The sequence below is a fragment of the Anser anser genome (genome assembly GCF_964211835.1).
Source record: "Anser anser genome assembly, chromosome: 7".
NCBI lineage: Eukaryota > Metazoa > Chordata > Aves > Anseriformes > Anatidae > Anser > Anser anser.
In genome coordinates this window covers 15897460-15909797 of record NC_139727.1, presented here as the reverse complement: position 1 = coordinate 15909797, position 12338 = coordinate 15897460, and the positions used below count along the sequence as shown (strand labels likewise).

Here is a 12338-nt window from a genome sequence, read left to right as displayed (position 1 = left end):
TTTTTTTTTTTTTTTTTTTTTTTTAATAGAAGCAATTCTCTCTTCCTTTCTTAACTGGATGTAAAGATGAAGTGACCACAATATATGAGTTACTCACTTTTCTATTATATGAATGACTTGCGTTTCAGGAAAATCTCCACTGAACATTTGCACAAAAATACATCTTAGTTTCCTTTACAAGTATTTCATGTCCCTGCTTCTGCACATACAGTTCATACTACTTACGTGACTGGTGTACTTTTGGGCAGCCCCATAGCATTGGTTGATGGTGCAGAAGGAAGTGAAGGAAGAACAGCGCTAAGGAAAGCTACTGGATTTGGAATTCGGCCAGTTGGGGAGACAGGAGTAGGAGTCACACTCTGTGGCTGAAATTGTTTTACACTGGATGTAGACGGTGTTAACGGAGGCACCGTGGATTCTTTTGGGCTTGGTAGAGACTGATCACTTTTGCTTGTAAATGCTCCTGATGGCCTTGATGGTGTAGGTGGAGGATTTGCCGTGATATTTTCCTTGTTATTTGTTCTTTGAGTTCCTTGAGAGACGCTGCTGTAAATTGTCACCGAGGAGCTAGAAGAGGAAATGGTAGGCGGTGGGGTCTGTGATGGTAGGAACTGCTTAGGTCGGGTATAGTTGAATGCTTGTGAAGCAGAGGCTTTGCTTTGTTTGTACGTGGTTGAGGTGGATTGTTGATTGAATGAAGTAGCAGAATTCAATAAAGCTCTGTTGAATGACAGCTCTCTTGTAGACGTCTGATGCACAAGCTGTTGTTCGAGCAAGACTTGGTTGTGGAGCTGTTTTAACTGGGTCTGATCACTGCACACAAAACAAACAAGATTGGTCATGAGCCTGGTTGAAGCCCTGAACATGCTGGCTGATTATGTTTCTGTATGTGAATTGCGAGAGAAAAGACCTATGTCCTGTGATAGAGTAAGAGGCAGGGAAAGCTGCTAAATGACATATTCTCTAACATTATGAGAAGAGCATAGTATTAGTTGGCTACAAAAATAAACTTTTCCTTCCTCTGCCCTTCCTTGGAAGAGTCATGATAAAAGCTTTTTGACTGAAAATTATTTGATTGAAGATAATTCTTGCATTTTAACACATAAAAAATAAATAAAAATCTTACTTGAAGATATTTAAGGGATAACATTGTCAAGTTCTGCTCTATGTCACCTTAGTACATCTCTACTTGTGTAATAAAGAGTAGGACTGGATTTGTCAAAATGAGAATTTGCAAGCCAGAGTGCAGTTATTCACCTTCTGTTAAAGTGAGCTCTGAAACCAGCATTCTGGCTGATAGAACTTGGCAATAATCCACCAAAAGAGACACCACCAATGTAGTTTAGGTGGCATTGACATTTAGTGACAGGTAATAGTGCATCTTTCAGAGAGTATTTGCACCTCATGCAATTGTTATTTCTTAGATGCTCTCTATTGTATGTGTCTTCAGAGCTTTTTTACTTTGCAATTAAGAAAAACTATTTTACATTGTCAAGTGGTATATTTTGTTATTGCATGTATGAAAATACAGGCTAGCTTTTCTCCTTATGAAAACAGAAACGACGTAGAGGATTTGGAAAATTATCATGTAATAAACTGTCCAATATTAAATAAATATAATCAAAAAGTTAAAAATGTAGAAGTGGAAACACAATGGTACTGATAAACCAAATACAAGAAGTTAAGTGAATTTATTTAAAGGAATTACTCTTTCTATAATTTACTAAACAAAAATCACATTAAAGGTAGATTAAGTTAGCAATTTCAAGCTTTTGAAAATTACAGAGTTAGAGAATTAGAAGTTGTGCAATCCTGATTTTATCTCCTTCATATGCATCTGCACAATAATGCACTCCTGTGTAACATTTTGTAGATTGAGAGAAATCCTGGTTTATGCAAGCAGTGATGCGAGCTGTGGGCAACTTAAAGTCTGCTTCTACTCATCCCTTAAATATAGCTTTAAAAGGCAATAGGGCTGTGCGTCTGGGCTTCAAAAATAAATAAATAAATAAAAGCAACACTGCTCCAAGTTCTTCCTCTCCTACATGGTATGCAAGTTCTGTTCTCTCGCTTGTAATGTTTGTCCTATGAAATTACATCCCTGCTTAAGGAAATCAGTGAATTATTTTATAAAAGTCCTTCCTGAACCTTTAGTTAAAGCTGCTGCCTATTTAAGAAGTGAAATGAAGGACTCTGTGTGCTTTTTGTTAAACTAGATTTTAGAGGTTCCAAAAATACTGAAAGGATATTTCTTAATAAACTGCAGTATGCATTCCAGAAATCATTCTGTAAGAAAATTACACTATTCCTTAAACTTTCCCCTTGGACTCATAGTGCACTAATCATGCAGGTGCTCTTTAGTTTATGTGGTTTCACATTATCAAACACTTGCAAGTATTTTTTCTGTTTTAGGAGGAATTATGTTTGTGAGACATAAAATCATGAGGCATGGCCTTTGGGACTACAGTTGTTAGCCCATACTATGTGCAAGACGAGTACGTCTGCTTTTGGCAAAACTGCATAATGAGAATTGAATGAGATATATTGGAAGAACCTGCTTTTATTTTGCCTGCACAAAAGCAATGTTGTTCATCTGTTATTTGCAGTAGAAGAAGTTGTGGAATTAAATAAAATTTAAAAGGGAAAATACTTTCCTTTGGAGCACGCATTTCTCAAGAGCGATATACAGAAAAAAATCTCTATCTCTTTAGAAAGTGCTTTCTAAGGCTTAGTTGGTTAATTAGGCCAGCACCGTGTGATACTGTCTTTTTGTTCCGTGTTTGCATTTTTGTCTCTAGTGCTACAGTGTCCTGGTCTACGAATAGACATGTGATAAAGCAGATACAAAATAATAGCAATCATGCTCCTGAGACTTAGAATACCTTTTACTTACAGCTTTGGTTTAGCCAGTACTGGGGGGGGTTCCTTGGATGGTGATGTTGGCTCTGGTACTTTCACTGGCTGTCCATTTATCCTGTCCTGGAAATAGTTGGGTCTGGTTTGGTTTGTAGTGCCGAGTCCATCCTCTGGTGGTGACTCACTTTCCTTGTCGTCTTCAGGCAGCTTGAAGTGCACACGGAGACCTATCTTGGAACTCGATCTGGGTTCATTGTGGTTCACAAGAACACCTTCAAGTTTAGGTTTGGGAGGTTGATTTACACGTTGGGAAGGAATATGTGGAGGAGACTGATGTTCAGCAGCAACTGAGTTGATTGAGCTCATTGTGTGAAGGGCAGCAGCATTACTACTGTCTTCAGATGCTGAAATAACAAATATCAAACCTTTGATGATACATAAATACCATAAATTATAGTGAAATGAAATCAGAAAAGATACAGTTGGAAAAACTCTCTCTAATGTCCTGGCCAGCTGTTGGAATGAGTAATTTCACTTCATTTGTTCACCAACAAACTCCCTTAACAAAGGAATATTGTAAAAAGGGAAAGGTGGGAGGAACAGCCACAGCCCTGGTTTGGAAGATCCAGTAGTGGTCTACAACTATGAATTCCACCAGCATCTTTGCAGTACAAACTTTCTTTTCAGAGAGCTCTCAAACTTTTTAGTTGTTCAGAGCACTGCCAGGACTTGAGCTGAATTGGAGTCCCCAGCGTGCTATGCTTTTATGTACTGGTTCTTCACTCACCTACCTCCTTAGTGCCTTGGTAGCATAAATCACATAGGCAGTATGAAAGAATCTGTTTTGGGGGTTCCTCCTTTGGGTTCTGCGCTGAAGTTTTATTAAAGAGCGAAGTAGACAGTCCATGGAGATTCCAAAAATGGCTATTGCCCAACTCTTGAAGTCAGCAAGAGTCTTGTTTTAGGAAGGGCTGTGTGGGATTCATTCCCTAACGCTGCTTGTTGCTTCATGTTTCTAACTGGGGAAAGATACTTTGAAAAGACACAGCAATCTGTATGTTTGATAAGCAGCCTGGCCCGCACAGCACATCAGCCTTCCCTGCTTGTATTTACTAGCCAGCAAAGGACTCAAACAATCTCTTACCTTTGACAGTTAGACGAGCTATACTAGATACTGTGCCATATTTATTGCTTGCAGTACAGGTGAAACTGCCAGAGTCTTCTGAAAATACTTCAGCAATAACCAGAGTACAAATTTCCTCTGCAAAGCATCAGAGCAGTATTATTACTTGAAATGAGCACACATTGAACAAACACACAAAGCCTTGACTACTGTAGGGGACGTTTCCTTAAGGTTTTCCACCTTTCTCAGTTTGATTTTATTTTCATCTGTATTATCAGTTTTGGCAGCCTTTGTGTGCAGCAGCTGTTATGAGCATTGTGTGCAGCAACTGGTACCCTCTGTGCTCCAGCATGCCCAACAAAAGTGAAGAACAGGTGGCAGCAGTGTTTGGAAAACATTAGAGAATGTCCTCCTAATCACATGAAGTACAGACTTTCTCTATGAAGAACTTCATATTGAATCTGGAGAAATAAAAGGCACTCTGTACTCACAAGTCCCTAATATATGTATATAATAATTATATATATATATGTATAATATATATATATATCTTTGCAGATTGAAAGGTTAGTTATAATTAACTGGGAATAATTCAAGTAGAGACAGTGTAAGGTGAAGAAATGCAAAATACATCCTTTTAGGCCAACATTTTTAAAAAATACTACTACAGATCAGCAGATAGATGGGATCATGCTAATTGTGCTTATAGGAAGTTGCCTTTTCTCTTTGCAAAGACGACTCATGTGGGCATGAAAAAATGTTAGTGCAAAATTGTAGTAACAGAAATGAAATTCTGTCTTGAAAAGTCAGTCTGGGGTTATGACATTCCTCCCCAGTCTGTGCCTGATGTCCAGGCAGCAGTACCAGCTGATAAATACCTGTGGTGATAGGATTTTACAACTTTTTTTGGTCAGGTAGCTGGAATGGGGAGGGAGGGTAACATCTAAAGGGTACTGAAACATGGGCTGATAACATTTCTTCAGTTAATAGCCAGTGACTGTTTTGCTACCATTTTGCAAGAAACTTCCTAAAAAAATCGCAGGATTAATATTTTATGAGAGTTCTTATAGAAGACCATACAACATTTAAACGTAATTGTTTCGTGTCATCACTGTGGAGAATCTAGTAGCAACAAAGAGATTATTTGCTAACAACCATAGGAGAATCATAGTTTATTATAGTAGTAGGATTATAGAACTAGTTTAAGGCATTAGAGTATCTAGTTTATAGTACTTGGATTTGCCAACCACTGCATGCGTGGAAATCCAAATTCCTTCTGAATGAGCAGCAGGTGATGAGGCAGTGACAACTGCACCCGACTGATTACCCTCTGAAAACTGCTTCACATTACTCAGCAGTGATGCCACTGGACACTAAAGGAACGGCATCGGTGGGTTCTGGTAGAAGCTCCACCTATTCATTCCTAAGTCTAAGAGACAGACATTGCAGAGAGGGGGAAAATCCTATAGATTTTGCAAGAGTCTCTTTCAAGATACTTTTTGGGGTAAAAAGTTTTTAATATGACAATGAGAAAAGTTACAGAAGTCCATATTTCATAAAAATTGATACTCCTTTGGTAATTTTCTGTCTAAAGAGGGGCTGCTTTATTTTTTGATAGTGAAGAGCATAACGGAGAGGGTGATTATCTCATGGAGAAGTAATCAAAATCTATGAGGCTCCTTTGCTCCAATCAAGCAGAGTAGCCTGTGTTCTCCTCTGACTGTTGAAATTAACAAATCCAGCCACTTTTATAGGATTTGCTGATATCAGGGGTGGAACACCTGATGTGATACTCTCATATTACACTGGTAGGGAGCAGAGGGAATGGCTGACATGGCTAAACATCTGATGCAATGTTCCCTAACCGGTGAACTAGATAAAAATAGCTCAGTCCTGCATCATCTGGTGTACTTCTGAACTTCAGATATAGGGAACCCTCATACGTTAATTTTGTTAATCTTCAGCTTAGTAAAAAGTTAACAGATCCTGAGTTAGAACTGGAACAAAGCAGAATGGAAACATTATTTTCTTGAAGTGATAAAATTCATTTAAGTTACATGTTTGTGGAACATTCTACCATTCTAGAAATGCCTCTCACTAGTAACTACAGAACATGGGGAAATTAAAAATTGCCTTAATTAAACTGTGGAGTTTAAATAATTGATATTTTTTGAGGTTAAACCACCATATTTGTATAAACAAAAAAAAAAGATGAACTTTTTGATGATCCTCACCTGGTTCGGCCATAGATCGTGGTTCTAAAGGAAAGAAAAGCAGAATTAGCAGATGGAATATGTTTACTTTTGCTTTTTTTTTTTTTTCTTGAACACTAACTATAAAGCTTGATCTTCTCTATATGTTAGGATACTCCCTTTGATGCAGTTTTCTGTTTAAAGGGTAGTAGAGACACCCAAGCATTGTGCTCAATGGTATGTCAAATCCACTGAACATTATGGACACCTTTGACCACTTATAAAGAGGAAATAAATTCTTCAAGGAGTTTTCTGCAATCTTAGTATTACTTTACTGTGTATTTAAGACAATTTCTGAAACTATTCCACACATGAAATCAAGTTATGATAAAAAATATCTTTCATTTAGGTTTGATTTAGTGTGATATTTAAGGAATTTCTACTGAGTTTTAGCAATTTTAGCTGTCCAGTGGCAGGAAAACCACAGACATTTCAACTGCATTAGAAAAGGGAAGTGAAAGTATGTTTTCAACCCTTCATGTATCATGTGCACACATGTATATGTGAGCATGCAAGAGTCATGCTATAATGTAACATGTATAAATCCAGTTACTTTTGTGGAGAAGTAAGCAATCACTGTCCATAAGTACTAGTATAAGTGTGCTTCATAAGCACAGTCACTTAAGTAAAAGATGGGGCACTTGAAAGGCGATGGAACTCTACATAAATGGTGCAGAAAGAAAAATAATCAGCAGAAGTAAGACTAAATTAGAAAAGGACATTGCAGTGACAATGGGATCAAAGCAGAAGGCAAAACAATACAACAGTCTGGGGAATCTCAGACACATACTACCTCTGAGTATGCTGTTCAATTCATCTCCAGTTTTGGCTTCTGTGACCCAGATTTATTGCTGTAAATAAGGCTCATATAGTTCTTACCATTCTAATAAGAAACTCAAAGTGTTGCTATATTAGCAGTTTTGTTGCTTGCCTATATTTTATATTTGCAACATTTCCACACAAGAAACTTACTTTTCTGTAGTATCCGAAAATCTGGAGAATCTTCTATCAGTGTTCCTTCTCTGTACCATTCAACCTTTGGGGACGGAGCTCCTTTCACCCGACATTCAAATACTACGAGCTGCCCCTCAGAAGCTGAGATGTCCTGTAACATCTAATAGAGAAAATGTATAAATGCAATCAGTAAATGCTTTATTGATCTGGAAGTAATATTGATTTCAGTAAGATTTCATAAAGTCACTCGAGTGCTTGAATGCCTTAAGAAAGACATTTTTCCCTTTCATAGCTAGAAAGTTTTAATTATCTCTCTACACAATTAATTGGCCTCTTTCCTTATGAAATATGTCATGAAACAAGTTACCTTTGTAAATACAGGAGCAGCAACTATAGGTCTTCCATCCAATCCTTGCAAATAGTTAGTGGGGCTTTGAGCCTGTGGGTTGCAAAACATCACATGGTATTTGAGTGAATATAGGATATTTTTCCACATACAGGAGAAACATGGTACATCCCTTATGTGCTAATTAAGTACTTTGAAAACTGAAAGGCTCAGGTACCCCCATTCTTGGCTGTTAAATGGAGAGAGCTTCCTGTAAATATTTTACTCTAGATTAACTAATATCTGGGACTGAAGAGTGAAAAATATACTGGGTTTAAAAAGCATTGCTATTACAGAACTATAGACTAAAGAATCATTCAGGTGCTGTATACTAGACACAAAGAAAGTATGGGTTCTGAACGGACATGGATACCTGGCTTTGTGTCAGATTGCAAGGCAAATCATTGTATGATCATCTGAGTGAGTGTAAAATGTGCTTTCTGCTCATGGAATGACACAAAAGAGATTTTGGTTGGTGAAGTCTAGAGCAAAATATTAAATGCAGTGAATAAAAGTTGCTCCATTGCTGACTACTGGAAAACTTTCTTATATAACTTGGTTAATAGAGTTTTTCTCTTTAGTCAAAATAGAAGTTGCTCCAGAACAGTAGAACTAGTGATTTGGTATCTCAGGAGAACACAGGCAAATTCTATAGATGTTGTCTTACAAGTCAAGAAGCTTGAAAGTGGTAATAAGCTTCTGAGATAGCTATCAAATTTGACTTAGGCAACCTCTGTCAAAAAGTATTACAAAGGCTTAGTTCTTTTCTCTTTGCAGTCAAAAGTAAACCTGCATTACTTCATCTATTCAGTATCTGTTTGCTGGTTACCACCTTAGTCTAGGCTGTAAACGTAAAGGCAGTATAAAGGGAATTTAACATTTCAGTTTTATTTTTAAGAAAATGTCGCTATTCTTTCCTATTAAGAAAGAATTCACAGTTATGATTATTCTGATACTTTGCAACAAACAGGTCTATAAATGCATGCTAACATTAATCAGAAATCCTTTAGTATGGATACTAAAATGATAGTATGGTAAATAAACATAACTACATATAAAGTAAACAGAGCCGTGAAATGATTTAGCTGGAAGTAACTTTCATTAAAAGAAAATTATCTGAAGTGGGTTCTGTAGGAGAGGGTGAGGAGAAAGGTATAGGCTGCCACTATTGAAGTGAGCGAGTCAGTCTGCAATGTAAGACGCCAGTGAGTTGACTTACGCATCCAAGTGCCCTTCATGGCATGCAGCGTCTGACCTGCTGGAGCACACAGACTCCCGCCGCTGGCCGAGCTAGCAGCAGCTGCTCCTTCTGCTCATTGCTGCAGAGATGCCTGTAACCCGGGGATGAAAGCTTCCCTTCCCTCTGCCAGGTGCTAAAGGTTAGCTGGCAGGCAGGACATCTCTTCTGCATATGCAATTACTGTGTGGCTGTAAGGTTCAGAGCTGAAGTACAACAGCAAAGTAAAAACTAGAAAATGTTGGGATTCTGAGTCACAAGCTGTAGAAGAAACCATTTTAAGTGCTTTCTTTTCATTCTTGAAATATAACACATCATCCCCGCTACCTGAGTAACTGGCGTAGACACAGGCTGGACAGGTACAGACACAGGCTGAACCACAGCTGATGGTGCCTTGGAGGTTTCTTGGTGCTTAGTTGCAGCTCTAGTAGTAGGAGATGCTGCCTTCAGGGAGGTGTCACCTGGCTTTGCATTGCTGTGAAATATTAACCAAAAAGAAGTTCTCGTAACTGGAAGTTAGAGCTATACGTGTGTCCTCTAGTTACATCTGTCACAGCTACGTGCCAACCCCAGCCTCGCTTCTGGGATTGAATTCTAATTAGTTTAACCTGATATGTACTACCAAGTAAACTTTGATTTGTAAGAATCAGCCTGCATATCTTGCCACTGTAAGCTCTCTTATCTAGTTCAGTTATACCAAATGCAATAAAATGGCCTGGGTTAACCCAGCTGTGGCTTGAAAGGTGTTGCTATCAGCTGTGAGCAGCATGAGAGGGCAATGCTAGTTTCTCCTGTACTGTTCCTTGTGTTTGTATGCAGATTGGAGCTCACAGGATAGTAAAAATACCATGGTCCACGGTATTGTATAAAAAAAAAATGGTATTAGTGTCTTAAAATGAAATTTGTCATGAATATAACCGTCACTAATAAATAATGGGAAAAAAAGTGCATAATGGGGAAAAAATGGGGAAAGAGTGCATAACTCTATCTAATTCAAATTTGCACTTTATAAAGCACTGGTTGCATTTGGGATTGAATTAATGCATGCAAAGGAGCTCAAACAAAACAGTGACTTATGCCCATCAATTCAGTTTACTCCAGTTCCTATGTATTAATTTCCATGTCTTAAGTCTGAATAATCTGTGTATAGCTGTCTTCTGTCAAAGACTTTATGACGTACTGGATTTTCTTGAGAGAAATTTTACTACAGTTTTTCCAAGTCAGACACTTAATTGACCATTTAACTTGTATGTAGTCAAATACCATGTTTTAGTAGATTTATTTTAGTATTTTAATGTAGCATATTTCTTTGTATGTTTATATTTAATAAGTTTCAGTGCTTAAGCTGAAGTTTGTTGTTCCATATTATTTGTAAAACGAACAAAAAAAACACCAACAACCCAAAGAATCCAAACAAACCCCAAACAAAAGCCAACATTTTGCAAGCTGCAAAATATTAATGGAAATAGAAATGTCTACACTTGTGGTTTTTTTAGCTATAAGAAATAAGGAAGATAAAACATCTTAAACTTACTGATCCATTTCGTCTTTGATGGTTTCACCTTCAGAGTCAGAAGAAGAGACTCCTATGAAAACCCAAAAAGAAAAAAAAAACACAAAACAGTGAAGTGGTTTTTGGAGAATTTTATCTAAGAATCATATTTATCATCTTTATTAAGATTTCCTCTAGAGCATTGGAAGGATGCTGTATAAGGATATTTATTATAAAGCTATGCCAAAACAAGAGATCCCATTGCAATGGAAGTGAATCTTCCTGTTCATTACAGACTGTAATCACAGAACTGCTCGTGACATAAGGCAGATTTAGGATGACGTGCAATTCAAATGAGGAAAATAGCATCCACGAGTGAACGCATACCTGAGCGCTCCTCAGGTTCTCTTTAAAATGCCACTAGTATGATTTAATCTTTAATTGCTGTTGTGGATCAGATAGAGCTTCTTTTCTCAGACACCTGATACTAACATTTTTAAAAAGGGGGGGATAAAAGGAGAGAGACACCTGGAATCATAGTTATTTTTCATAAGCTAGAGCCTCGTAACACAGTTTGGAGAAGACATCAGCTAGGTTTACTAACAGCTGTCTTCCTGAGACATTTTACACTTCTGATTCAGCCTTCACTACTTTTGGAATTTGCATTTTCTCTGCAGTTTCTGCCAGTGAGCATCTCCACAAGCCATGGCTTCCATCCAACATTGTCTGAGTTAGGTAAAAGCAGGCCTTGGCCCCAGTCTCAAGAACTTGTAAAGCCCTGCCAAGCACAGACATCTCCCATTAATGCCAGGGGCAGTGCTGATACTAAAAAAGGATTCGTCCTTTCACTGTCAGATTAGAGATGTGAACAAAGTATAACAGTAGAGCAGAAGTAGCCTTGTATGAAGTGTGGTAGGTGCTTTAATTTATGAATGGTCACGCTGTTGTCAGTGACGTTACACATAGTGTGATATTTCTCTGCCTGAGAAATTAAAAAAGACAAAAGGAGAAAAAAAAGATTCTATGTGTTTATATTAAATTTGTAATCCTGTTAACACAGTGACGAATGCAATCTAAAACCTTACCAAAAACAGTGTTAAACCTTACCATAAACAGTGTTAAAAAATTTGACATATAAAACTCTCTTAAGCCAAGTACGATATATTAGATAGCATAAGGAGAAAGAAAATAGACTTAAATCTGCAGGTATATATTTTGTTTTATTTACAGCATCTATTCTGCAAGTAAAAGATCAAATTGCTGATATGTACCTATTCATTTCAGTTACAAGGTTCAAGGTCCCAGTAATGGGTTAAGATCAAGCTACTTTTAAATTTCTCTGGTGGAAAAAGACCAGCTCTGACAAGATATTCCATCTATAATAAAGACTCTAGGGAAAAGGGTCTAATAAGAATTAGACACAAAGTTGAGGTTTCTTTTATTTATATAGAGTAACCACAGGCAAAAAATATAGGTGGCATCAGAATTTCAGTATTTTTCAACTTTGTTCTTGCAATCAGATAGATAAAATCTATGGGAAGCAACACATTAAAATGATATGTAAAGAGCAGTCACTTTTGTGAAGGTATTATACAGAGAAATAATAAAATTGTTAGTAGTGACTGAAACAGTTGACTTCCTGCTATGTATTTTTTTGTGACAAACCTAATAAGTAGGTAACATACACAATATATAATTGCATCTTAATCCTGTGTTACTAGTTTCAGCCACCAATTTCTGCAACAATTCTAACATTACCTTCTATGTAAATCTCCGCAGAGGTGGAGTCTGTTCCATAGATGTTTGAAGCAAAGCACGAGTAACGTCCTGTATCCTCCTCAAAAGCTTCAACAATAACCAATGAGTGTCGATCACCTGTCTGGGTAATTTGAATGTCTGGTGAGTTTTCAAGCTCCTTCCCTTCACAGTACCACCTGCAAGGTAAAAAAAAATATGGTTTGTCAGTGCAAGCAACTTGACAGCTAGAATGACAATGCTGGAAATCTTTCTGATGATAAAATGGGTAGTTTTTTGCCTGA

At 37.4% G+C, this 12338-nt stretch overlaps 1 protein-coding gene and 1 long non-coding RNA gene across 3 annotated transcripts in view; one reads left to right on the top strand and one right to left on the bottom strand.

Annotated features, from left to right (window-relative positions):
* Nucleotides 1-12338, top strand: part of LOC310903007 — a 91001-nt gene that overhangs the window by 42736 nt on the left and 35927 nt on the right. Inside the window, exon 3 of the long non-coding RNA XR_014587224.1 lies at nt 12079-12198. This is a non-coding gene — a long non-coding RNA (uncharacterized lncRNA). The remainder of the gene's footprint in view (nt 1-12078; nt 12199-12338) is intronic.
* Nucleotides 1-12338, bottom strand: part of MYPN (myopalladin) — a 63480-nt gene that overhangs the window by 25018 nt on the left and 26124 nt on the right. For both annotated transcript variants that reach the window (XM_083845401.1, XM_083845402.1), the window contains exons 2-10: nt 12058-12233; nt 10342-10393; nt 9135-9282; nt 7553-7624; nt 7204-7345; nt 6214-6237; nt 4001-4117; nt 2894-3260; nt 226-813 (exon numbers count right to left, since the gene is read on the bottom strand). In XM_083845401.1, coding sequence (XP_083701527.1) covers nt 226-813; nt 2894-3260; nt 4001-4117; nt 6214-6237; nt 7204-7345; nt 7553-7624; nt 9135-9282; nt 10342-10393; nt 12058-12233 — 1686 coding nt within the window. The remainder of the gene's footprint in view (nt 1-225; nt 814-2893; nt 3261-4000; nt 4118-6213; nt 6238-7203; nt 7346-7552; nt 7625-9134; nt 9283-10341; nt 10394-12057; nt 12234-12338) is intronic.